The sequence below is a fragment of the Symphodus melops genome (assembly GCF_947650265.1).
Source record: "Symphodus melops genome assembly, chromosome: 21".
Taxonomy (NCBI): Eukaryota; Metazoa; Chordata; class Actinopteri; order Labriformes; family Labridae; genus Symphodus; species Symphodus melops.
The window spans coordinates 16,132,237-16,157,738 of NC_136711.1; the positions used below are offsets into that span (position 1 = coordinate 16,132,237).

The following is a 25,502-nucleotide window of genomic DNA, read 5'->3' on the forward strand; positions in this document are numbered from 1 at the left end:
AAATGTGTGCATCACCTTATAAGTTCGAGCAGGTCAATTTGAATTTTAATCCTTTTTTTTTAAACCAGGCAGTTTAAGAATATTTTCTCCTTATAGATGAAATATTTCAATTGTAACAGATACACAACATGAGCGGTTGAGACTCACCTGTTGAGTTAGTAGAGTCGGTCGTCTGTTACGCAGAGGGTTGTGGGATCAATCCACATGTCCAATGTGTCCTTAGGCAAGACACTCAGCTCTGAATTACTCCTGCCGCTTCGTCTGTGGCGTACGAATGGAATGAAGTTACTTTTGATCACTTTATACAGCAGCCTCTACCATTACTGCGAGTGCGGAGGCGTGACCTGTGATGTACAAGTGATTTGAATAGTCAAAAAGTCCCCGTGTGGACCAAGTCTGAAAATGTGTGCCCTTGAGCAAGGCACTGAACCTCCAGATCGGGTGCGCTCCCAGAGGAGCAGCCCCACTCTGATTACTGCATGTCCTCAGGTCCCGTTTACACCGTGTTCCTCCACATGACTACAAAGAAAACACTTCACACAACTGTCATTACAATGTTTATTGAGCAAAGTAACAAATGAAAAAAGAAAAAAAAAAACATGTTATCATTTTCCTCTTTTAAAGTTTAAACTGTCTTTTAAGTGTTTCAATGAGAACCAGTTTTTTTTAATTCTTCGTCGTGTTGGAGTTTGTCCTGAATCCTTTGTGAGACAGAGGCACTTTAAGATGGAGGCTCAAGATAGCAGCAAATGGCGACACATCAGCGTATCCATAGCAACAACTCCCCCTTCATCCAAAGAGGATGGTCCAGCTTCCCAATAAATGGAATCAATCCAAACAGATTGAAGCTCAAAATATGACTTTTCTTTTTTCCTTTTTTTTTTGATAACAAATTAAATCTTTGTTGGCCTTTATCAAAATCAGCCTCTCTCCTACAGAAAAAAAAAACATCACAAACTCGTCACATTCAACCAGAAAAACCTCGAAAGCATTTATTTAATCCACCTCACTTCAGATTTCATATTTCAGCCATCACACATCTGAGTAAGTACATACGAGAAGAGCCACATTGGATGTAGCAGCTTCCAGGTCCAAAACTGTCGTAAACAGGAAGTGATTGCATATCAGGAGAAAGATTTGGGAAAGTTCAGGAGACATTCCTTCTTTTTTCGAACTTTACATTTTCGGTTTGCTGTTTTTTTTGTGCATTGCATCATCTGTTTAAGTGCCTTCAAATGTTTTCATCACATAAGTGGATCATTTGAACTTCATGCACAACCTTTTGAATCGTGTACTTAAAAGGTGGAGAAATTAGTTTTTTTATTGTTTTTTTTTTAAAGGCCTCAAACTGTTTTTTTTTTCTAGTCATACAATAAAGTAGGAGATGTTTCCTAAACCTGGAGTGAAAATAAAGCACTTTAAGGAATGGCTGCTTTCAATCGTAAACACCATCCTGATGTGGTAAAAGTTTAATTCAGAAATAATCAAACATGAGATCTTAAATCCAAAAATCTATCAATAAACCGTAAATATATTTATCTTTTCTTCATATTTTCCCTTCAGACACTCTGTGTCACACAGCTGTGTGTGTGTGTATGTATGTGTGTGTGTGTGTGTGTGAGAGGAGTTGTTCTCTTGCGCGCTGCATCAGAGTGCTCGTGTTTTCTGTTCATCCAGGACGAGTTTCACTTTGCGAAGCTTTGTTCTCAAAAGCCGCTCGCCCTCTGAGCTGTGATTGGCTCTTATCTGTCTCTCTGCCCTCCCACCGGACACCTGGGAAAGGATTTGATTGGCTGATGGTAATCACAGGGTGCGTGGGGGGGGGCAGGCTCTCAGCGTCATGATTGTATGGTTCCTTTTAGGTACCACATCCCTGCGTGGCTGCTGCAGCACTCCTGGAACAACAGACAGACAAAGATGAATGAAAAACAAATAATTTGAATACAAATTCAATCAGACCTGTCACCCTTCTTACACTGAGCAGACGGTCGATGTCCGCCTTCGAGACATCTTCAAAGTCCTGAGCCAGTCTGGCCTGAACCATGTTCCTCCTGACTCGGTAGTTCTTGGTAAACAGGTCGTACAGCAGCCGACGCTGCTGCAGGAGGAAACAAAGAAACAGATACAGAATTTAAAACAATGGTTTTACATTTGGGAAATATTACTAGTTGCTATTACTGTTTTCAACAATCACGCCAAGCTCGGCTAAGCTATCAGCTAGCTGAAGCTTGATATTTAGCACACAGACGAGTGTGGTGTTGATCTTCTTGTCCATTTCTGACATTCTGTTTTATCATTATAAAAGAGAGGAAGAGAGAGACACAGCCTGCAGCCTGTTCATGTCAACTGTGCAAACACAGCAGTGTCCTACTTTTGTTTTGTTTTTTTTAATCTGTGTTGCTTTGCAGTAATGCAACCAGCCAATCATGAAAGCGTCACACCGCGTGGTTTCTTCTTCAGTCTGTGATGGCCCGGCAGCTTTGACTTTGAGGCTTGTGGTGAGTCACGTGTCAGAAGAGGAGACGGATGTGAATCGGGGGTTCTTACCTTGTCGAAATCTTCTCCTGTCTCCCACAGACCGAACACCTTCTGTTCATCGGGTGCTGCTTTGCTCTGAGCCGGAAACTGAAGTCAGACACAAACGGTGACGTTAGAAAACTATACAGTGGAAGTGTAAAGCTCTTTCATCCTTTAACACACCGAATCAGGAAGAGGAGTGAAAAAGCTTCTGTTTAACACGTTCATTTTGATGTGTGAGTTGCACAAATGTACCTACAACAAACACAGGGAGTTCATGTGTATCCACAGGGAGCCTCGATTTAAAAGTGACAAGTGACATTTTTTGCTAACAATTCATAGTCAATCTGTGCTTCCTCTCAGACATGATTTGATCTTTTGCCCAAACGCCGGGCCACAGACCTGATCTCTGTCAGACGTCTGAACACTGAGGCCAGCGGTGATGCAGAGAGAGAGAGAAAGAGAGAGAGAGGGAGAGAGAGTCTCTTGAGTTCACACACAAACAAACCTGATCAGTCCCTCTCTGATAACTAATCAGCTTGACTTTGAGGCCAGTAATCGGTTGCATAACAAAGATGGCGTCCAGCCACTCCCCCTCCCCCTAAAGAGACTAAAATCCTCTAATGTCAGAGAATCAGATTGGATAAGACCTAAGCCAGGACCTGGCAGGAGATCTTGGCTGCTTCATGAAAACAAGACGCCACTCCCTGCCCTGTGAGCAAACAGCACACCCAGCTAAAATAAACAACTAAACAGGTCTGATCCATCTGGATGAAGCCTTAAAAGTGGCCTCTAAACATGGAGAGAAGACTACAAACACACGGGTATATCAGGTGGCAGCAGGAACTCCGGGGCAACCCGAGAAGGTCTGCACTGCATCGACTGCTTTAAAGAGAACAAAGCGCTCACGACCGTTAATGTCGTTACTCTGTTCAGGAAAACTGATAGCGTATGGTGTATTCAAACTGAAGCGAGGAGGACCCCCCCCACACCCTTCAGCTTACACAGAAGGTTTCAACTAGACTGGGACTTGAGTAGCAGGGCATCCACAAAGGACAAAGAGGATCATAATCCCAGATCCTGATGAGACAGAGGAAGCCTTAATCCTGCTTTTTCCACCTGAGCGAGCATGAACCGAACTCTAACCCAACCAATCGTTACTTCCTCTCCTGAAGGACACGTCGGCATAAGTAACGCTTATCAAAAGATTCACAAACAACTACTCAATGCAACTTCAGCAAAGATGAAACAGTTTTGATGGGTTTTTTTTTACAGGCTAATGGAGGTGAATGAGGCTTTGTGCTGATTAGCATGTGAAGCGAGATCTGATAACAAGTGGTCACTGGAGTAAAAATCTGGAGACACGTGATTTAGCACTTTCTAGTAAATTGAAAAGAGAACACTAAAGAGCTCGAGGAGAGAACGTCGTTCCATTAAAAGGAACAGACATGAAAAAAAAATGAAAAAAAGGACCCTCCGATGATAATTTAAAGTCGTACTTCCCGCCCTGCCTTAAAGTAACATCAGTTATAACAGTGGTAAAGGAAGAGCGGTCCTCTCTGAATACTCACAGGCACCATGATCTGTCTGCACGGGCTGAGCAGTATGGCCTCCTGCAGCATGTGGTCCGAGATGGAGTGGAAGACGCTGCGACTCACCGGCATGGAGGCCAGGTGGAGGTTCAGCAGCCTCTTGAACTCGTTCAGCGTCAGCACAAAATGCTTCCTGAAAGTCTTTTGCACAAAGTCCTGCAGCTCCAGAGACGACGCGTTGGCTCCGTTGCCGTTAGTGTGATCGAAGCCCGGCGAGCTGGAGGCCGGGTAACCGTTGACAGAACCGTTGGTGATGGAGGAGGAAGAGGACGTGTCCATGGCTTCGTCCTCCCTGATGGGCTCCTGCTTAATTCGGACACTGGTTCCCGCCCTTTTTGCATCCAGGTCCTTCTGTAAAGACGAGCGGTGGTCTTGTGCACGTTCCTGAGCCATCTTTAAACGCTGCTCACCGCTTACTTGAACCAGATCTGGAAAACAAACATCAGCTAAAGAAGTTAACTTTAATCCTTTTTATTTTAAATGCACTAAAAGGTGGATGTTAAAACTATGAACTCACCAGGCTGAGATGAACTCTTTGGCATGAAATCTTCTTTAGAGAAGTTGAAGACCTTTTCCAACCTTAAAGGACAGACAATAGGTTTGTACACATTGAAAAAATGAGAGCGCACTCCTTTGAGATATTGTTGTTAAAAAAAAAAAAAAAAAAAAAAAAACAGTGTCCTGCTTCTGTCATGGTTTTTCACACCTGCACAAAACGTGTACCTCAAACTTTTCTGCTCCACCTTGAACTGTGAATACGATCATCAAACTGTCCATCTAGTGTCAGACTCTGCCGCCTCCCCTCCAGTTTGGATTTGCGCTGCAGAAATGTTTCGGAGTGCGTGTGTGATAAAGCAGCTTCACAGTGACCTACTTGCTCTGGATGCCGAGCCACAGCATGTGCTGCCTGTGGGCCACGTCTGCGTGTTTCTTAATGAAGTCGGCGTCAGTCGGCAGCAGGAACTCCCAGCCCCGGTTGACTCGAGGAACAGCGACATGCTCCAGGAACTCCTTAACGTCCTCCGGAGGAAGCTGGAAACACAGGAGGAAGAACGTGTTAGTTCGCTTTGCCTCCGTGAAAGTAACGACTGAAGCCTCGGGGGGAGACGAGGAGGAGTTCAGAAACACTCCTGATCAATCTGAACAATCACAGACTGACAAGAGTCTTATTAAAGTGAAGGACTTTTATTTTCTTTCTAAGCAGACGTTAAGATCAATGTGGCCTTTAAAAAAAAAAACATTTATACCATCCTGCACTATGCTGTGATTCATTTAGCATGTTCACTTTTACAACTGATGATCATCTAATAAGGGAGACATACTTAAAAAATAAATAAATAAATCAATGTTGGGCTAAAGACATGACAAATGAAAAAAAGCGTCAAGTATCTCAGACTTCAAGAAACAACTTTTTTGCAAACGTGCCGAACATTCAAGACACTTGGACATGAATCTTTTTTTTGAGGCACATTCAGATGATATCCGGATTGATCGTCCTAATTCAGTGATGTTAAAATAAAGAGCTTTAACTATGACCTCGACACCAGCATGAAGCTCTCCATGTGCTACTAACAGAGCTAACGTCTGTGGACACATACTGACATTAAACGTCTACTTGGACTTGTCAGTGTGACTGTTGTTGTGACCTTGAGTTCAACAGTCACATTGTATCCACGGCAACACATGAAAATTGGTCAGCGATGTCTGGACACGCATATCCCCTTTAATCCCTCCGACTCAAACGAGAAGTCGGTCTGAAACGGCTGATCTGAGACAAATCTGATTTTCCTGCAGTCAAAATTAGTCAAATAAGAAAAACAAATCCTTTGCAAAACACAACTACTAATGTACGAAACGAGCGAGCGTTAGTTCAAACGTCTTCACCGAGCCGCAGTGGTTCTTACTTTGATGATGGCTGTGATCTCCTTTCTCATCACAGAGCGCTCCAGAGTGAATCTCCACATCTGCAACAGAAGGAGAACAACTGAGTCACTCTGACGCATCACGAGGCCGCACGCTGTTCAAGGTTTGGAGCAAAGGTGGCAAAAATCAGCTCACCACAAAGTCTCTGCCCCGACAGAGCACTTCAGCCGGGACGCCACTGTGAGGACTGCAGGTGTTCTTCGGATACAGAACATCACTGCAAAGACAAACAGAACTATTGCTCACCGGACAAACCACAAAGTTCATCAACATAAACATAATAAACCAGAAAAGCTTTCAGTTAGGTTTTAATTATTATTATGTTTTATTTTTTTGTTTTTTTCTTTGTTTTATATGTAGCACCTTTTTATCTCTTATGCTCTTACATTATGTCACTGTTGTACATCTTTGTTATTTTTTCTGTGTTAAAGCACATTGAGTCTCCCTCCGCCTGTCATATGAAATGTGCTATAGAAATAAATTTGGCTTGACTTGATAAAGAACAAGTCTCCTATTAAGGGCTTTCTGGTGGGTCATTTTGAATAACAGGTTTCAATCTGTGTTGAATCTGCTGGGACTTTTAAATGAAGCTACACTGAAGCTGTTCTCTCACCTTTTAACAACCCAGTTCCCCTGAACCAGCAGCGCCACCTGCTGGATGCAGCGCAGCGCTGCAGTCGAGTCTGTGCCGGAGGCGAGCAGGCCCATCAGGTTGGCAAACGGCATCACTTTGACTGAAGAGAAGAGGAGAGAAAACGTGAAACATTTCTGTGAGAGGAAGTCAAAGAAGCTGAGCGAGGCAGTGACTCTAACAAGCCTTCAAAAAAGATCCAACAGTCTGAGGAAAACTCAAGATTAGGAGAATTCTGCACTTCTTTATTAAAAAAAGTCCTATTTCTGGAATTGAGAAGTTTTTTTGCCTGGCATCAGTTCTAATGCTTTGTTGCCCCCACCTGGTTCAAACAAAAACTGCATGGAAACAGACCGATAACTGAGCTGCTTTCTGAATTGTAAAAAAACCCCAAAAAAACAAACAAACATGAATTGTTAAAAGCAGAAACTGCAGACCTCCTGACAGATGCTGGATCGTTTTGTATGTACGTGTCATCAGCCTACCGTTCTTCATCAGGGTCTTCACTTGGTCCCCGAGTGGCAGCGTGCGGAGTTGAGCCATGGAGAGCACATTACTGGGACCAGTAGGTTTGATACTGATGGGTTTCAAAACAGGGGATAAAGTCTCTGAAGATATGTGAGGTCATTTGGCTCTCAGAACGTTAAGTGGGAGGTGTGAAGAATACTTACACTTTCTCCTCTGATAGAGGAGGCATCAACATGGCCAGGTACTCCCTACAAGACAAAGACCCATACGAGGTGAGAAAGTGAAGTGGGAACTATGAGCAAAACCAGAGGTGAACCCAGAGATCTAAACTCTGTTAGATGAGTTTCTATTTTACAAAACTGCATCTGGAGAAGTTAGCAAGGCCTAAAACAGTCACAAGGCAGGCAGTCTGTTTACTGACATCCTGATTCAGAGAGCGAATGGGTTGTAATGCTTAATTATGTATTTTCTTTGCATCTGTATGGCTGTATGATTAAGAGTGAGTGCTGTAAACACATGAACACTGTACATGCTGTTTAATAGTGAAACAAAATAAATAGGGCAATGACTACAAAGCCAAAGACATGAAAGGAGGGACTCTATTCAAGTGTTGTTTATCGATACTCACTTTGGAGTTTTGACCAGTTCAGAGTTCTCTGATGCATCCACCGACTGACAGAACATGTACTGTCTTTCATGCTCCGAGCGACTATCCTGGATTTAAAAAAAAACAAAAAACTAAACAGGGTCAAGACTTAGGCGATACAAACACTTCACAACGACAGCCAACAATGTCTTGAGAGACAGAATTGAACCAACCAAAAAAAAACAAACATGCCAATACTTAAATGGTTTAGAAATCGGATCCCTGCTCTCTCACCCTGACTCCGTGGTAGCGCAGGTGAGCCCACGGCTCCTCCGCCTGCTTCTTCTGGAGGAACTCGTACGACTGAATCCTCCTCTGACGGGCCTGCTCGGATTCGGGACGAGCGAACCTCACCTGGACAACAAATGACAGGTTAATATTGTCGCATTAAGAATGTGTCCTCATTGGTTAGTTTGTTAGTGAGCGGATGTGCACCATCAGGTTTTACCGTTATTGCCTTGACTTCCTCCTCAGCTTCATCCTGTGAAGAATCACCGCCTGCAGACATGAAGTCTCCGGTCATATAACTGTCATTATATTTGTCAATACTTTAATCGATTTTTGAACATCTGATGAAAACACCCGAGTGATTTTTTACCCCAAAGACAAGCAAAACATGTATTTTAAAAAAATGTGAATGTAAGAAATGAATAAAAAAAGACATTTAGATGATTCCAGAGTCCAAGGTGATCTTAGCTGATCTCTCACATTTTTAATTAAAAAAAAAAGAAAAAAGTTGCAGGCACCTTCATTGGCAGCCTCCCTCTCTCTGGTTTTGTTGTCGGCCTTGTCGAGGTACGAGAAGCTGGGTCTCATCTGCAGGATTCCTGTCAGAGGGGTGACGTGAAGCTCACCTGTCGACACAGACAATCAAAAGATCCCAAACTGAAACTATACTCATTCAACTGAGACGCCATGTTAGTACGTTGTGATGATGAACATGGTGTAATGGAAGTTAAATAGTTGGGTGTAACATAAACTAGAAGATAAGATAAAGTAAGTCCCCACTGATAAAGGTTCACATGGACGATGTGAACACACTTGTTTATTTACAAAGAGTAGGATAGACAAATAAAACACAAGCACGCTGTGCGGGTCACACCTTTGCGAAACACAGCGGCAGCATATCTGGACGTGTTGGTGGTGGCCTGAATGGAGGAAAAGGTCTGTTTGTCCATCATTTTCCTGCAGAAAGAAAACAAAGAATTCACATTAAGACGTGAACGCAGAGGCAGCTATTCACTGTGATCTTCAGTATAAAGAAGAACATGACATCTGTTGACGTTCTTGTCTAAAGCGAGATGAGAAGATGACATTGATGAAGATGTCATTTTGATTCCTCGTGTGATGAGCGTAAACGTACGCTGTGTAGGTGTTGGTTTCGTCATAGGCTGTGCCGTCCACATTCAGAGCGATCTGCTCTCCTTTGCTGCGACAGTAGTTTGGACTCATTGTGTTGATTGCCATCTCCAACTCCACCTGTGTGACGGATAAAGAAAAAAATACATTAAACTTTTTTTCTTTTTTAAGAGTCCTGGAAGATAAAATAAGAAAACTGCTGCTCAGCTCACCCTCTGCTGCTTGGGTTTGATCCTGGCTGCTAAGTGGTTGACATCATCATAGGTCATGGAGGAGGGTCGGACCGGGTACTGTGTCACAGAAAAACCAAGAGGGTTGTTAGTCGGTGACTCACAAACGGCCTTTAAAGAAGGTGCAAAGCATTTAAATCTAAAATAGAAGGAAAGATCACCTGGAACAGATACAGCTTATCTGCAAGGCTTTTGGCGAGGTAAACATCAATCTGAAAGAAAAAGAAACATTGATCAGAGTGATTCTGATTGGATTTAATATCAGAGAGGTGAGTGATTGTTACTGTTTGTTTGTGCTTGGGTGTGTTTTATCATGCGTCTTATCTTTGCTGAGAGGCCGCAATCTGATCATTTCCTCAGGCAGCTGGCAACTATTGATGTCAACAAACTTTAATAATAAGATAGTGATGGGTGGTTAAGCTGCACGCCCCATATAGTGAGTATAGAGACATTGTCGCAGTAGTCGCGTGTACGACCTCTGCTCTTTGCCGCATGTCAATATTTAGCAAGCTAATGAGAATTTCTGGTTCCAAATAGACAAGTTCTTTCTGAACTACATATCCCTCATCATGCCACTCACACACAAGTCTCTCTGTGAAGTTAAACAATTAATATTTAAGTTCTCAAATCCATTGGACACACAATGGCGCTTTGTATCAGCCGTTATTCATTCACCGACTTAGCATCATGAATGAAAATTCAAACATCTTTAGTTGTGTCTGATAATTAAATAAATGGTACAACTTTCAGCACAGCGCGTTACAATAAAGAAAAGCAGTGTATTTGGCTCAAATGCTTCCCAGCTGAGCAGCATCTCCATGACTCCGGGTATAACATGATACACTATCTTAACATCTGCACCATCCAGACAGCTTTGTGGATGTTAAAGAATTTCTCCTTTCAAAATTGACACAAACAACAAAGCAGAATAACACTGGTGTCCAAATTAATAAACAATGTTGATCTCATTATCCAGTGAAATGCTCTGGCTTATTGATTTTTTAAATTTTGGATGACAGAGAAATAAAATATGAACTTATTTCATCGGCAGGTTTAAGTTGATGTGGGTTGGAATATTTGCAGCGTTATTCTGAAGTACCTCTTCTATAATGGGGTCGTCATCATCCCCGCTGGCCATATTGATGTGAGGGAGATGAAAGAAGAGGAGCTGCAGCAGATCTGAAGAGATCCAACCTGGAAAACAAAGTAACAGATTTATTTATTGCAACAAACCCAGACTTGTCAGCTGACAGGCTGCTGGGTCAGTCTGAACAAGAACAATATGAAGCATAATATCAAGGTTACATAAGATTAGATGACATTAGTATTTGGTTGTCGGGTTTTTTAAGACATACCCAGAAGTTACACCTTTACAGATAATAATGTACAAGCCAAAACAAGTCAATAATAAAAGCTCAAGCAGTTTGTTTTAGTGATGTTATATCTGACACAACCAGGAACAACTCACATGATGCAAGACAATGAAATCCCCCTAAATTGATTGAGTGATCTTTAAAACAAAGACTGTGACACATTGATAAAGTATTTCTAACACATTGAATAGATTCAGAGATTACTATAATACTGTAAACAAACAAGTTATTCCTGTCATAACTGGGCACGTCAGCTTGATTAGCAAAGCTAGCACGACTGGACCAATCATTGAGTACACACAGGCCTGCACTACAATGCTGGTCGAGTTTAATCCACGCATATAATAGTGTAAGAGACTTGTAAAAGAAAATAAGTTAAATAAACCTACTCGTTTTTTCTGTACAAAACGTAAAACTAGCTAGCTCACATACAGGTAGCCGGTGAGACGTTGCCTAGCAAAGCTACTTAGCCTAGCATTCGGAGGCTAGCTCGGCGTGTTAACCAAAATAACACACTTTAGTTTAAATGGATCCTGGATTTATTCTTTCTTAAATAAAAATTTATTTTAAAATAAATTGAGCTCTCACCTGCACACTTCACGGAAGTTCTTTTTTTTAGCTAACTCATTCATACACAGCCCAGAGATGAGGTGAAGCAGTTCAGACTAACTCAGTCCGTCTGTGGAGGTCTGCTGAGGTACCATGTTGACTCTCTGCTCCACACTGACACGTGGGGAGGAGCTCGTGCCCACAATGCACAGCGAGACTACCGTACCGTGGTGCCCCTTTTCGTTTCTTTTATTTATTTTTTGTATCATTGTTTTTATGAAGCGCCTTTATTGCATTGGACACGCAGGTCGTTCAGACACCTTTTAATACCCGGCGAATCATTTAACACGGTGAAGGAAAAGCTTATGGCAGCGGTGGGATTCGAACCCACGCCTCCGAAGAGACTGGAGCCTTAATCCAGCGCCTTAGACCGCTCGGCCACGCTACCTCATGTAATGTTACAGCAGATTTTACAATAATGTTAAAACCAATACTTCGTATGGGAAACGATTATGGCAAGTAATATAAAATCCAAATGTCGGGAATGAAAAACTAAATGCTAAAGAAATGAATTAAAATCAGTCAGGAACAGATGTCAAAAATGTCTAGAAGAAAAGTTAAAACGTTGATTAAAAAAAAGTCGTAAAAATAAAAAGTTCTAATAAAATGTTATTGTTATTCTTGAGATATCTACTTTTTTCTCGATGCTCTAAGCAATATAATATTTTGTCACGTGGCCCTAATCTAAAACTAGACAGCATAACATTTATAATTCCTGCGAGGAGTTTTTAGGTGATTTCATAAAATTTTACGATTAATATTGATCCTTATGTGTCCTACAGAAACAAAAACACATGTGGAACAAATTATTTTGAGATAGTTTTTTTTAATATCTAATCACTGTTAAGTGGTATGCATTAGACAAGTGAGCATCTTGTTAAAAAAAGGCTTTGCTCTCAAAGCAAATATTTAGAACTAGAAGGGATAACTTTTGATTTAGGCAGGGTGAGATTTTTCATCAGAACACTACTTTCACATGTACAGGACTTTTCCTGTACATGTGAAAGTAGTGTTCTAGCATCAGCAAAGAGATAAGACACAACCCATCATCCACAGGGTTTGCTTAAATCTAAACAAACCTAAAGGTCCTCAAAGAAGCTTTAAAGTTGCCTTGACATGAATCAAATATTTATTTTTTGTTGCTTTTGAACATACACCTCATCATAATATTGACTGCATACATGGTAAGAACATTTATTTTTCAAGAGGGAGGTTTTTGCTCTGGCTGTGGTACAAGTTAGTTAGCCTGTCTTGTTTTTGTCCTCTCTTTCATGCTATTAGATGCGTGAGGATTTTTTTTGAAAGATTAAATACAAAATAATAAAAAAGGCTATACTAATTCATATTAAATTTTATATTCATCCTTTTCATTTGTGGACAAATTGTCTCAATTTCAGATATTTCATGTCAGAGTTGTAGACCGGAGAAAAAGGCGAAGAAACAGAGACGTTTAACCATAAAATCTGTTTAAACTTTATATACATTTTTTCTTTCTTTAACATACAATCATAAAACAACTTTGTTAAAATTTGGGTAACAGTAAGTAAACAGAACTCTTTATTTGATTCTGCAGGTTTTGTCTTTCATGCATTCATTGAGCAAAAGGGAAGTAAAGATGGAGATTAAAGAAAAGAGCAGTCAGGATGAGCAGCCTCACAAACAGGAAGAAGAAATTCATTAGCTCGGCTGATAAGACTGAATGAACCTACAAGGCTAAACACACTTAGCACTGTTAGCAAACATCCTGTTATATAAAATGTAAACTGGCCTGGCTTATCAGTCAGACACATTAACTCCTGTTACTTCTTTATGTGGTAGAAATGTGAATCTAGAATTACTCCTCCATTAGTGCCCAGGCTTCTTCAGCTTTCATGTAGTACTGGTTTGCCAGTCGACCTTTCATGGCTGCCATAGCAGCTTCTGCCGCTTCGGTAAACAGATCACCTAAAGCAAGAGAAGGTTTAGGACGTTAGGATGAAGCTACAGATCTGCTGCAGGGTATGCATGTGCGGAGAAACTTCAAATTATTCTGATCTTCAACAAACTCCATACACGTTTCTTTATACACGTTTTTGCATACATGAGGTGGGATGTTAATTTCATACATAGACTACAAACATTACATACATTTCATAGATAGACTATTGGAGAACTCTGGAAAGACTAGAATATTTATCATAGCCGATGTCTGTTGGACAAGCGTGAAGTCGAACCTGCTTTCTGTGGGTCAGCAGTGAGGTCGTGTCCTCCCTCTTGGTACATTTCTGCCTCTCTGGCCAGCAGCAGGTGTCGAGGCTCATCCTGCGTCCCATCAAACTCTCCCCCCTCATCGTGGTCTTCCATGTTTAACACACTGTCGTACCAGTGAATCGCCTCCTTCCAGTCCTGCTTTCTGAAAAAAATAATGGAAACAAAAACATTCAGCATCACAAACAGAACAATCCTGCTTCTCGGATTCAAATCATCTCAAGTTTCCACTAGGGGGCGGTATTAACATGACTGGGATAGCAGAATTCTGCCAAACTTGAAAACAAGAGTAGGCCCCACTTTAAACCTCAGCCACTGACCTGTCAGCTGACAGATTGAGCCCAGTGTCAAAGGCTCTGGCTACTGTGATCATAGCCGATCTGTCTCCAGCCTCAGCTGCCAGCAGTAGATATTTAAAACCCTTCATCCTGTTTCCTGCGTTATCCTGCATCAGAGAAACAGAGATACATTTCATACAAAACCCAAAGTTGAATAACTAGAAGTACTAAAAAAGATTAAAGAAAGTGCTCTTTTACCTCGAGGTCCATGTCAGGCAGGATGTGATGAGGCAGCTGCATGTAGCACTGTCCCAAAGCAACAATGGCCTCCAGCTCTCCACACTGAGCTGCTCTCTCCAGGTGGAACATGGCCGAGTCCTGATCCCACTGCTCGTCCTTCTCACAGAAACGACCCGCCTCGTGGTACCGCACCATCGCTAAGTGGACCTACACGGATAATGGGAGTTCAAGGATAAACTCTCCAAATTACACAAGACTGTTTCTTATTAGTCTAACAGGAGCATTATTACTGTATTCATGTCACATCAGCCTGTCAGATCTGTTTTACCTTCCCGAGGATTGACTGGCCAATCCTCGTCTGCAGCAGAGTGTTGAGTCTCTCCACCTCTGTGGCCACACAGGACGATCTGTGGACGTGAGCCCGAGACGAGTGGTAGAAACTCCAGCTTTCCTCAGTCATCTGAGGGGAGAAAAGAGGGAGAGACAATGTCTACATCTGTTCTTCATCATGATAATGACACAATAAATTATATAAAGGAGATTAATCTAGAAAAATCCACTCTCAGGGGTGTACTCATCCAGAAAATGTAGAAAAGTTAAAGCTCCTGTAATGAATTTTTGCTTTGTGTGGACTTTGGCGCCCCCTGTGGTCAAATGTGTACCACTAACGTATTTATTAATTTTGTCCTGTGTATGTGTAGTAGTGTTTTCTACAAAAGAAAAACCTCATCCTGTGTTCTTTTAAATGTCAAATGTGTCACTATCATTAATCTTTTGCATGGAAAATGTCACAAGAAGTCTGTTTTGGTAGGGGGCTGGTAATCCCCCGTTCGTACTGTTATTATTAAAATAACGAGACAGAAATAATTTATCTTTTAGCTAAGGGCTATCTGTTGCTTTTTTGAGGTCATAAAAGGCATCACTTTTTATAACTGTTTTATAAAAAGAATAAAATTCCTTACAAGAGTTGAAGGAAAGAGACACTCTTCTCCAGAGACACACCTCAAACCCGTCTCCACTCACATTCGCACGAAGGAGTTATCAATCACTACGCAGAATCATCATTAAGCACCATTAAGCGCAAGCAGCAGACAGAAATGGCCTTTGCTCGAGCTGCAATTGCCTGTGTCCTGCATTGTTGTTAGCAGGCTAATGTTAGCAGACTTTAGTTAGCTTTTAGCTTCCTTTTGCACATACATTGACAGAGACCGAATGACCAAGATCTAAAAACACTTGACATATTTGATTTCTGCTATAATTATGTGTAAAATGTTGCACATTCTTTCTTTAACAGATAAACGAAATATTTCAGCTGCGAGCAGAAGTACACCCCTGCTAGCCTTAGTTAATGCAAAATCATGTAAAGCATGGAAACAGCGTACAAACCAGACTGTACAAACACACACGTCACCATGGAAAGAATCATGAGAACAGCAGAGTTGATAAAGAGAGGTAGATGGTGTTTCAGTTTCAAATCTCATTTGTAGGTTCATCAATTCTCCTCTTTTAATTTCGTTTCAGGAATTAAAGGACGAGTCGACCTGGTAAAGCTGCAGCTTGTCTAAGCAGTAGCTAAAATCATAGCCTCATGCTTTAGCATAAAGATGGCATAGAAATGCAAAGTGGAAGAATCCCAGATTTTCAGGCCTCCATGCAAATAATCACCCATTCGTTGTCAGGATCGTATGAATTTAAGGCTGCAGAAACTCTCGGAGGAGCTACCATCTTCCTCTAGTGAAGGAACAGAGAGCAGCGGGGGTTTGATTAGAGAGAAAGTGAGGAAAGGTTTCCTTGTTAAAAAAGGGGGGAAACTAAGTAAAGAAAGAAAATGAGGAAGACAATCAGAGAGTTATTTGATGGCTGTGATGATGATTACGATGAAGCTGAGGATGACATTTGCACAGTGATGGATCTACGTTTGTTTACCCGTCTGTAACTGTCCTCATCCGACTCAGAAACATTTCTGTGGGAGCGATGATGGGCCTATGTGACGATACAACATGCATTAAACAAAAGTCATGTCAGAAACAGTTCAAATACACGTGAAGAAAAATGTATGTTCTCACATGTCTGTATTTATAAAGTGTTAAAAATAAACCTAGTGATTCTATATATACACCTACTACAGACACATATAATCCACTGAAGCTGCAACATGTTTAAGACATACATTTGCAATATGATGTGTTCATTAATGTCCAACGTAAAGAAATACTTTTGTTGGCATAGTTTCTCTTTACAGAATGGATATGACTATGTTTTTTGGTCCAAAATCAATCCAGTCAAATGGAAACCTTTACCCCGTCGACGTGGTCGTTTGGGTCACCTTCACTCCTCTTCTCGCTGGGGTAGCCGCTGTCACTTTCGCTATCGCATTCCTGATAACACAGAGGAATGAAAATCACTCAGTAAGTATTGAAACACTGTTGTAACTCGTGAACTGTGTGTGCAGTTAGACTCAGGACTTAAAGACAGCTGGAGTTTGTTTTTTTTCAATTCAGCACGATTTCTGACTCTACTATCCTGTCTCTACAATAAATGCATTAACATATATATAACATATAAAATGCTGGAGTAACTCAGTGATGGACTAATAAGTCTTGAAATCATTGGTTTTATATAGTAAAGTCTAAATGATTGGTTCAATAAAAGTCATGGCTCAAGACAAAATGTTAACGTAGCTTTAAGTTCTCTGTCCTTCTTGACTGTAAACACTCCGAGTGTTTAAGCCAGTAACATTTTTAATCCACTCTCTAACTCTAACACATACACACTGAGCTTTTTGACCTGCAGTGTATTGACTCAGTTTGTACTGTTGCTGTCATGTCCATTGAGCTGTCGCTCACCTTGTGTTCGCCTGTGAGTCGCTCATGTTCATACATCCCAGTAAAAGAGAATCCTGTAAAAGATGGAGATCAAACATTTACATTGTGTATGACACAACTGACTGCATTAAACACAGTTCAAATGTGCAGTGTGTAATATTCTCTCCATGTACAGTACGTACCGAAAGGGGACTTTCCCATAGATCCTGATGCAGCCAGTGGGGAACAGGGCAGGATGAGAGGGGAGCAGGGCACAGACTCCACGTCGCTCATGCTCTCGTCTGCAGATGACGTCTCAGACAGGCGGGACAGCAAAGGAGGAGCTCGGCCTACTGAAATGGTGCGAACACGAGGAGAGCCACAGGGCTCCTCACAGCCCCGCAGCACAGTCTTAGCAGACTTCTGAAATAAAGAATGAGGAATCACGCTTCAGAGCACATCAGCCATGAGCAGCAGAATGAACAACATACACTGAAGAAGAGAATAGTAAAACATCTTTGTATTGCTGATGCTGTAAATTAGCTCCTCTGCCTAATTTAAGCTGCAGATATGATTTTTATTCTGATTAAACACTTATCATCTCACATTTTAGCATCTATAAAAACACATGACATGCTATGCTTACAAGCAGTTTGTTGGTGGAGTCCATCTGGGACTTCTCCGCAGGTGAAATATCGAAAGGTGTCAGGCCCATACACTTGCAGATCTTGTTACACAGGTGGGAGTGGAAGAACAGCGCCATGCCTCGCACACCTGCAACATAATTATGAATGAAACAGTTTATTGGATAATATCAAACCAGGCTCTGATCGTACACGCTGAAAAAAAAAAATAGTTGAGGGTTTGTACCTAGATTTCCATCTCCAAAGTCGGTGCCCTTCTCTGTGTGGATCTGAGGGTCGGTGTACAGATCTCCGACTCCCTGGATGTCAACAACGATCAGCTGGTGACCCGATCGCTCAAAGCTGAAGTGACTAAAGGCCTGATGGGTTCATAAGAGCGGAATAAATAAAGACGAATAGAGTGATTATTATTTGAACATGCATCAATACCAAAAGGCACAACCACTTACCTGAGGAGTGAGTCGAATGTTTTCGTCCCTCACAAAACCTGAGTTGGAGTTGTATTTGATGTATTTGCCCTCGATGAAGTGTTCCAGGTGGAAGAGAGGTTTACCTGGCCTTTCTACCATCTCCATAACACACATCTGCATGATGTCAACCTGCGTTTACAAACAGACAAAACAGTCGTCTCACACACGTCAGGTAGACGGGAAAAATAGTGTGCTAGTATTTGATACGGTCTAAGTGAGTCACACGTTCAAGTGAAACCCTGATTGTAATATTCAGCATTTTCAAAATAAAAAGGATGAGATGATAACACTTTGGTGACATTATCGCAGTCATTCCTGTCATTTATCAACATGGTTTGTGAATGTGTTTGGACCTGCTTCGGGGGTCGGTGACGGTTGTACTCCTCTCCCCACAGTTTGGCCTCCATTTGCAGCCTGACGTCCTCAAAGTAAACACTTCTGTCCACATCCTCCATGTAACGCTTGGACACATAATTGGAAGCTGACTTCCAGTTGCTGCTGTGCGAGAAATTGGACAATTTCTTCCTGGAGGAAAAGCAGATAAGTGTGAGAACCCCCTCATTAATAAAAAAACATTTTTTTTAAATTAATAACAAAAGTTTTGATCAGAGGATATAAGGTTCTATCTGGTCAAACCCGACAGAAGCCAAATATAACAGGAACAAAATAAGTAACAAAATAAATAATTTTTCTTTATAGGACCTGACATGTTTGAATAACCGATCACTGACACCCAGTCAGTGCTCTGGCTCTGTCTGTGGGAGTGTTTTCTGAGGGATGCTGTAAACAGCAAACAGCTGACATGACTCTCTTTTACATTTCCCACATAACTGAAGATTAAACATAAACAATAAGTCATGATCTGCAATGTTACACACAAACCAAAACACAGCCGAGCTGTGATAGAATCGCATATTGAAATTTAGTAAATATCAGGAGAGTTAGAAAAGTTAAAAATAAAAGCTCCAGTGCCATCATGGAAGAATTCAGCGGGCTGAAGTTTTTTATAGTTCCATCTTTGGCCCCGAGTCTGAAAGCAGCATCCTCTTGAGTCGAGGCAAAACATTTGAGGAATTTGGTCCTGCACTTTCAAAAAACATGAGGGAGCAATAACCGCTTGATGAGAACTGATGATGAATGTGGAGAAATGTTTCTACTCACGTTCTGAAGCACTCCCTCATGGCCCCTTTCCCAAAAGGCTGTGAGAAACCAGGCAGAAGAAATTAATCAGTCAGGAGATACAAAACATAAGGAATGTGTAGAGTGTGTCTTTTTTTTAAAATGTAAATATTGTCAAAACAGCCGCTTTTTAGAATGTTATTATACCTGGGCACCCATCTTTACATAGACCTGGTCTTGAGCCCATTCTCCTGTGATAGCGTTGTACCTGTGAATCAAATAAAGACATGCATGATGCTTAAAGATGTTGATCTTTAAAAAAAATGTATGAATTATAGTAACATAAAACATGCCATTCATGAACAGTGGTCATTTATTTTATTGTCCGGTCTCGTTACCAAATAGTCCGTTTTACTGCAAACAAATACCTAAACTGCTTACAGTAAACATAACCATGCTACCATGCTAAGCTAAGTCAGCTAAACAGGGTCAAGATTACCTCTCCTAACCATAAACGTGTGTTAGCAATGTCATTGTGTTTATGCTTATGTTGGCATGTAGCCAAAACACAAATAGCTAGAACATCAACGAGCTGTTAGAAAGGCTGTAAACTTTGAGCCTTGTCACCTTTTAAAAGGATGCGTGCTCTCTGGTACTGATTCCTGCTAGAGCTTAAATGATTCATGAATTTGTTAGTCCAACAACAAACATTTCTGATCATTTATTAGCCTTGAAACCAAACTGCCCCCCCCCTACCTGTAAACGTTACGTATTGACTGACAGACTGATGGTAACGCAGTACAAGTCATTCAAGGAGGTGACTGTTTTTTATCTTTTCAGACTGCACGTGTTTAAAGACAAAAACAACAAATACTTTCAAAGCTAATTCTCCTGCAACTCTTATAAAGTGCAGCAGACTGAGCAGGTCTCGATTACATAATAGAGACCCTGTGACACTGCTCTATGAGGAGAAAAAACTCACTTGCTTTTCCACCTGTTAAAACACAAATCAACACCCCCAGTTACTCTTTGGCCTCTGTAAATGAGTCAACTGGCCTCTCTTTATTCATGTCACGGGGCACTTTAAGGCTGTAGCGTCCTCTCTAAGGAATAACAATGAGGAGAGAAATGAAACATAAAGGCTGTGCTCTGTAATGAAAGGTCATGTTGTGTATGCCAATTTCATTTAGGACTTTTTGGATTTGGTGGGAAAGAGACAGAGGTAGAAGCAGAGGAACTTTGACACTGATACAAATGTGTGTGTGTGTATGTGTATGTACACACTGTGTGTGTATATGTGTATGTACACACTGTGTGTCTGGGTCAGTGTGTCTGTTTGGTTTGGCGGGGTGTTTGTCTAGAGTTAATAAATACTTTATAAACTGAAGGTGCGGCTGCAAGACTTCATAGGTCAAACCTACTGCAAGTTTTATTGTCTCTACAGAGGAGTGATGTCTACCAGGAAAACTCAGGAGGGTCTCGTTGCATTTAAAGAGATACACACACCAAAACAAAGCGTTCTGAGAGAGCTGGTTTATACAGGGTCACAAACCTCCTCTGGTGCTTAATTCATGTTATATTTTGACCAAAGCTCAGCAAAGGTGTTTCATGTAGACCACAGGGGACTGTTAGATAAAGTGAGAAAGGGGTATAATATGTCCTCTTTAAACAAAAACCTAATCGTGGCTGGTTCCTGCCTACAAACCATTTAAGGCTGGGGACAGTGTGTACCAGCACTTTCATGCCATCAAGATCAGACTGAAGGGGGGCTTAAGAGAGGAGGAGAGGAGTGAGGTTACAGGGAGTAAAATTAGCACATGAAAAAAAAACATGAGGGTAGAAAATTCCTCTTCCCTCTATAGACTGAGCCCTGTAGTTTATGTAACAGACCTGGAGTTCACTTATTTTCTTGCTCTCTTGCCCACGCCCTTTCAATTGTGTTGCTTTCTTAAATAAAACTCCTCCCACATCCGAGCTGTAAGAGGTGTTTATGTAGCAGAGGTGTTGGCTGTGATAACTGGGTCGATAAAAAGAGAAAGTCTGGACGGGCTAAAAGGCGTCAGTGCTTGGCGCGCCCAGTGAATGTTTGTCAACATTTAAGATTAGCACCACTGACCCAGATACAGGATGAGCCAGCTATGACACCTGCTGCCATTTTAACACCCATCAAATCAATACCAACTCAATACAAGCCAATGTGAGGATGTTAGACTCTGACAAAATTATGTTTCATCCTAATACTATAGACAGTGTCCAATCAATATTCTCATGTAAGGACTCTTACTTTAGCACTTCATTGTTTTAGCGCCTCTTTGCTTCTTGTTTTGGTTGTTCTTTGTTTGACTCAGCAATCTCTACAGCGATGTTTTTGCCACCATATTCAGCTCATTTTTCAGCTAAAAGAATCTCCTAAACTCGCGGACAGGTTCCTGCAACTTCATCAACAAACTGGTGAACATGTGGAATAATATACAGGAAGGATTTCTCCTTTGGATTCCTCACGTTTCTGCCGATAAGGTGGAGTCGGAGCAGGCCAGGTAAGAGATAAGATGGGTTTGTTTTGGCTCAAAGACCATTTAATCCAACTTCAAGTGGAAGTTCAAGTTCTCGCAGTTTTCCACGATGTTAAAACATGTAAAACTGCACTTTTAAAACTGTGTAAAAATGCAAACGCTATCAGATTTCTTTAATAGTCTTACATAATGATGCGAGCCCTTTATCAGCCTGTGGGATACTTGTCTGAATACATTTCGTTAAACACGAGTGTCACAGAAGACGTGTTGATCTGTTCTAGCTGGTTAAGTAAAGGTATGAATAATAACACAACAAACTGCTGCTTTCCGCGAGCTGAACCAGTTGCAGGATCCCGATATTCTGAACTCTTCAACTGTGGAGGATTAACGGCCACTCGTTCCTGTTGTTCGTTATTCGTACCTGTAACGAATGCATGGCTCGGTCTTGATTTCCTCCAGGTGAAACTGAGCCCAGGGGTCGGGCATGGCTTTGGCCTTTTGTATTGCATGTATCCATGCATCCTGTGGCAATGATCAAACACAGCAAATTAGCAGCCAGTCTGCGATATTATGCAAAAACTAATGGATGGCTTAGATTTCTCTACAAGGTTTTTTTTAGAAAAAAATAAAAGAAGGTAGGGAAGCCGCTGAAGATAGATAGATAGATAGATACTTTATTGATCCCGAGGGATCAGAGGCAGAACATGTGATCATGCAATTCCACACGCTTTCTTGTAATTTTCCTTCTTTGTATGTATATTTTCATCACTAATAGATTTTATAGATTTAATAGTTTCACAGTTCCTGCACTCAGCTGCTTCCCTTTGCTCCTTTAGTTTATGGCAGAGGATCACTCTAATGCAGATTATGTTACAACAAACCACAGGGACACACCAATGCTCACTTGAGCCTGCTGTAAAATGACGCATGGTTTAGTGTGGTTTGTTATACAGCATGCACATTATGGGGAAAGAAACAAGTTAAGGAAGGAAAAAGGGGAAAAAGCATAGAAGTGCAGAAAAATTAAAAACGATATGAAAATCAAATTGATTAATGGAAAGATCATGAAATGACCACAAGGTTCTTTTTTAATATGGGGGGGGGCACAAAAAATTGTTTAGTTTAAATGTTGGTCAATTGAGATCTTCTATCCCATGATAACTTAAATGTAAAGTCTTTATTTAGTCTTCTTTTTAGTCTTATTTTTCCCCAGCGCTGTCTCTACTCAATTCTGCCCTTTGAAACCCTGAACTCTGTCGACCTTCCGAACCCTGTCCCCACCTCCCCCCACTGACCCCCCTGCCCCCTGCACATGTCCTCCTCACCCCTCGTGCCGTGTGACACTCCATAATGGCCGTCAGCAGTTGTGGCATTTCAAAAAATAACTGTCTTAGGAGGAACCACGGATCGCACGTCGCTTGCAATCCAAACCAGCTCCTGTTACCCAAACCTCGACCGACACGTCCCCCACGTACACCTCGGTTCCACTGTTGAGGAGGGATTTCTATCTAGGGTGAAGATTCTGTTGTAGAGAAACATGAGGCATCAAGTGACCGGTCTTCCTGTGAGGAGGACATCTACCGTCACACCCACTTCTCCTGCAGGAGCGTGCAACTTCAGCATATTACAGCTCAGTCAAAGGGAGTCCAGTATCAAATTTAAAGTTGTAAAGTCTGGTGTGATACTGAGATACACAGCCATGCATACAAAAAACACAACTTTCCTGTGTAATTTCTTGTTTTGTGGGCTTTATATCAGGCTAATCTCAGTGACAGGACCTTAACTACATGCAAATATGTTTTGTTACCAGTCTAAGGAGAATTATTTCTGGTGTTTGTTAGTGTAGATTAAGTACATGATGAATAATGGCTGAAAGGATGGAGGATGCAGTCAGTCACAGAAATAGGGAAATAAGAAAAGCCAAGAAAAATGTTAAGGACAAGAACAGTAAATGATATGTTTGGAGTGAGGAATAAATAGTCACTGAGGAAGATATAACTTGATCTTTAACATACCCGTGCTTTCTGGGACAAAACCTTATACGTTCTAGGTTTTTCCACAGTTTCTGATTCATTCTATAGAAAAGTGAAGAAAACGGACGGCTTTTCATTAGTAAACAACATAGAAAGAAAAAAAAACATTAGACATTCAGACACAACCCTGCTTTCATAAAAAGTGCTCCACATTGACTTTTTCTCTGTATGGAGCTGTGAGAGCAGAGACATGTATTTAGATGCAACGTAATCACATGTGGTAAAAAACCAAACTGTAGTACTTCCTGTTGTTTAAAGAGAGTACAGCGATGAGGTGACTGATCAGCTTTCTACACTGAGGTCATACTAAATGGTAAATAGCGGTGTGAGTGCAGGAGGCAATTCATCTCTCGTGATAAGGTCAAGAGTTGTACTCGCAGAAACTGTCAGTGTTTTTGATCATGTCAGAATACAACTCAGTAACACAAAGCGCTTTTAGCATTATTATGCGATTCTACAGCCTTTAATTTCATCTTTGCTCCCTTAGTTGATAAGATCATGCGTCTCCATATCAGCTCACCTTGAAAGCAAAGTTGGTCTTCGGGAGAGAGTTTGACAGCTGCTGAGTGTAAACCAGGTTCTTCAGGTAGTGGCAGATCTCTTTGGCTGAGTCGTCCAGGATGGGGCGGATGAAGTGGTCTTCGTCATCATCATCACTGGTGTTGGCGTCACCGAGAGAGGATGCCCGCTGATGGTGGGCACTGCGTTGGACAGGGGGTCTCTTGGCGCTGCCCTCCTCCTCCTGATCCATGCTGAACATCAGGTCATCCTCCATGATGCTTGCTGTTGAAATGAAACAGGAGAGAGTGAGAGGAACACAGAGACACATGAAGACAGTTATTGGAGCTGTGATACTGTTGTACGTGATCAAAACAACCCTGCATCATGGCTGCACAACTGTACATCTACTTCACATGCCATGAGAGAGAGAGCTTTGTTTGTACCAGGACGCCTCCATCACATGATTAAAAGGAGAGTCCAGCCAAATATTTAAGTTAACTTAGTTATTGTTAGTACCAGAAGTTGCAATACATTTTTTAGATGGCCAGTAACAGCGGTCTGTTGTGGAGGAATGCAGACCCAAGCATTATACAGAGAGTCCCCTGTTTTCCGCTTTGCAATGTGCCCTTGCTGAAATCATTCAACAGCAACAATGACTGAATTATTTCATCTTACAGCGAAATGCAATCCCTTCTTTTCCACAAAGCGAAGTTTGGTCCACCTGCTGCAGAAGCCATGTTTCAAATTAAAAAAAACAACAACCTTATAATCGGGAAATAGTCGAACCTTTAATCCCTTTGTCCTGACGGGCTCCTCTGTCTTCTTCCCTCTCTCGGGTCCAGTAAAATGTTAAATAGACAGTGGGGAAAGGAGCGGCGGTGGTTAAACTCCTCTCGCAGGCCGGTCCGGGACAGCACCGGTTCTCCAATGTATCCCGAAGGTCCGGGGACGTGCCTGGCAGCGGGCTGTCGTTTTGTTACAGTCCACCACGGTGACGGTTCGTCTCAGCACGTACTACGTACGCTGTTCTCTGATAGACACGCCCACAAAGCATCTGATGCCTTTAGGACTGTCGGAATTTCACACCATACATTCTGGTGAATGTAAAAGATTTCCAAGGGAGATCATGGTAATCGAAAAAATCAACGATTCATTAATCATCAAATGTTAATACAATGTTATTAACACAATATATTATCTCTAAAGCCCAATTGATTAATATCATTGTATCGTAAAAACATGAGAGCTGCAGTTTCAAATACAGAACGGCACAACAATGCAACACCGGATGAATTGCAAGCTTGC

General features: G+C 41.5%; 2 protein-coding genes across 4 annotated transcripts; both read right to left on the minus strand.

Moving 5' to 3' along the window:
• Nucleotides 1–966: 966 nt before the first annotated feature.
• On the minus strand, nt 967–11,589 carry polr3e (polymerase (RNA) III (DNA directed) polypeptide E). Of its 2 annotated transcripts, none has more exons than XM_079334189.1 (21): nt 11,328–11,589; nt 10,466–10,560; nt 9,528–9,578; nt 9,349–9,426; nt 9,141–9,256; nt 8,880–8,962; nt 8,524–8,631; nt 8,226–8,275; nt 8,012–8,131; nt 7,760–7,845; nt 7,335–7,379; nt 7,149–7,240; nt 6,646–6,766; nt 6,168–6,249; nt 6,014–6,073; nt 4,984–5,141; nt 4,627–4,688; nt 4,089–4,537; nt 2,548–2,625; nt 1,976–2,098; nt 967–1,895 (listed from the first exon to the last, which is right to left on the minus strand). In XM_079334189.1, exons 2-21 carry the CDS (start codon nt 10,502–10,504, stop codon nt 1,839–1,841), a joined length of 2,058 nt encoding a protein of 685 aa, XP_079190315.1. In that variant the 5' UTR covers nt 10,505–10,560; nt 11,328–11,589; the 3' UTR covers nt 967–1,838. The 2 variants fall into 2 exon arrangements, with proteins under 2 accessions (XP_079190315.1, XP_079190314.1); XM_079334188.1 differs by lacking the exon at nt 11,328–11,589 and adding an exon at nt 10,835–11,189.
• Nucleotides 11,590–12,797: 1,208 nt separating this feature from the next.
• eef2k (eukaryotic elongation factor 2 kinase) lies at nt 12,798–25,211 on the minus strand. Of its 2 annotated transcripts, XM_079333565.1 has the most exons (20): nt 24,984–25,211; nt 24,217–24,479; nt 23,679–23,738; nt 22,085–22,185; nt 19,358–19,418; nt 19,193–19,230; nt 18,385–18,556; nt 18,011–18,160; nt 17,788–17,920; nt 17,564–17,691; nt 17,121–17,340; nt 16,960–17,012; nt 16,414–16,491; nt 16,040–16,096; nt 15,779–15,844; nt 14,442–14,573; nt 14,132–14,320; nt 13,916–14,040; nt 13,562–13,740; nt 12,798–13,292 (listed from the first exon to the last, which is right to left on the minus strand). In XM_079333565.1, the coding sequence occupies exons 2-20, from the start codon at nt 24,469–24,471 to the stop codon at nt 13,183–13,185; spliced, it is 2,307 nt and encodes a 768-aa protein (XP_079189691.1). In that variant the 5' UTR covers nt 24,472–24,479; nt 24,984–25,211; the 3' UTR covers nt 12,798–13,182. The 2 variants fall into 2 exon arrangements, with proteins under 2 accessions (XP_079189691.1, XP_079189692.1); XM_079333566.1 differs by lacking the exon at nt 15,779–15,844 and having other exon boundaries at nt 24,984–25,210.
• Between the last annotated feature and the right edge of the window lie 291 nt (nt 25,212–25,502).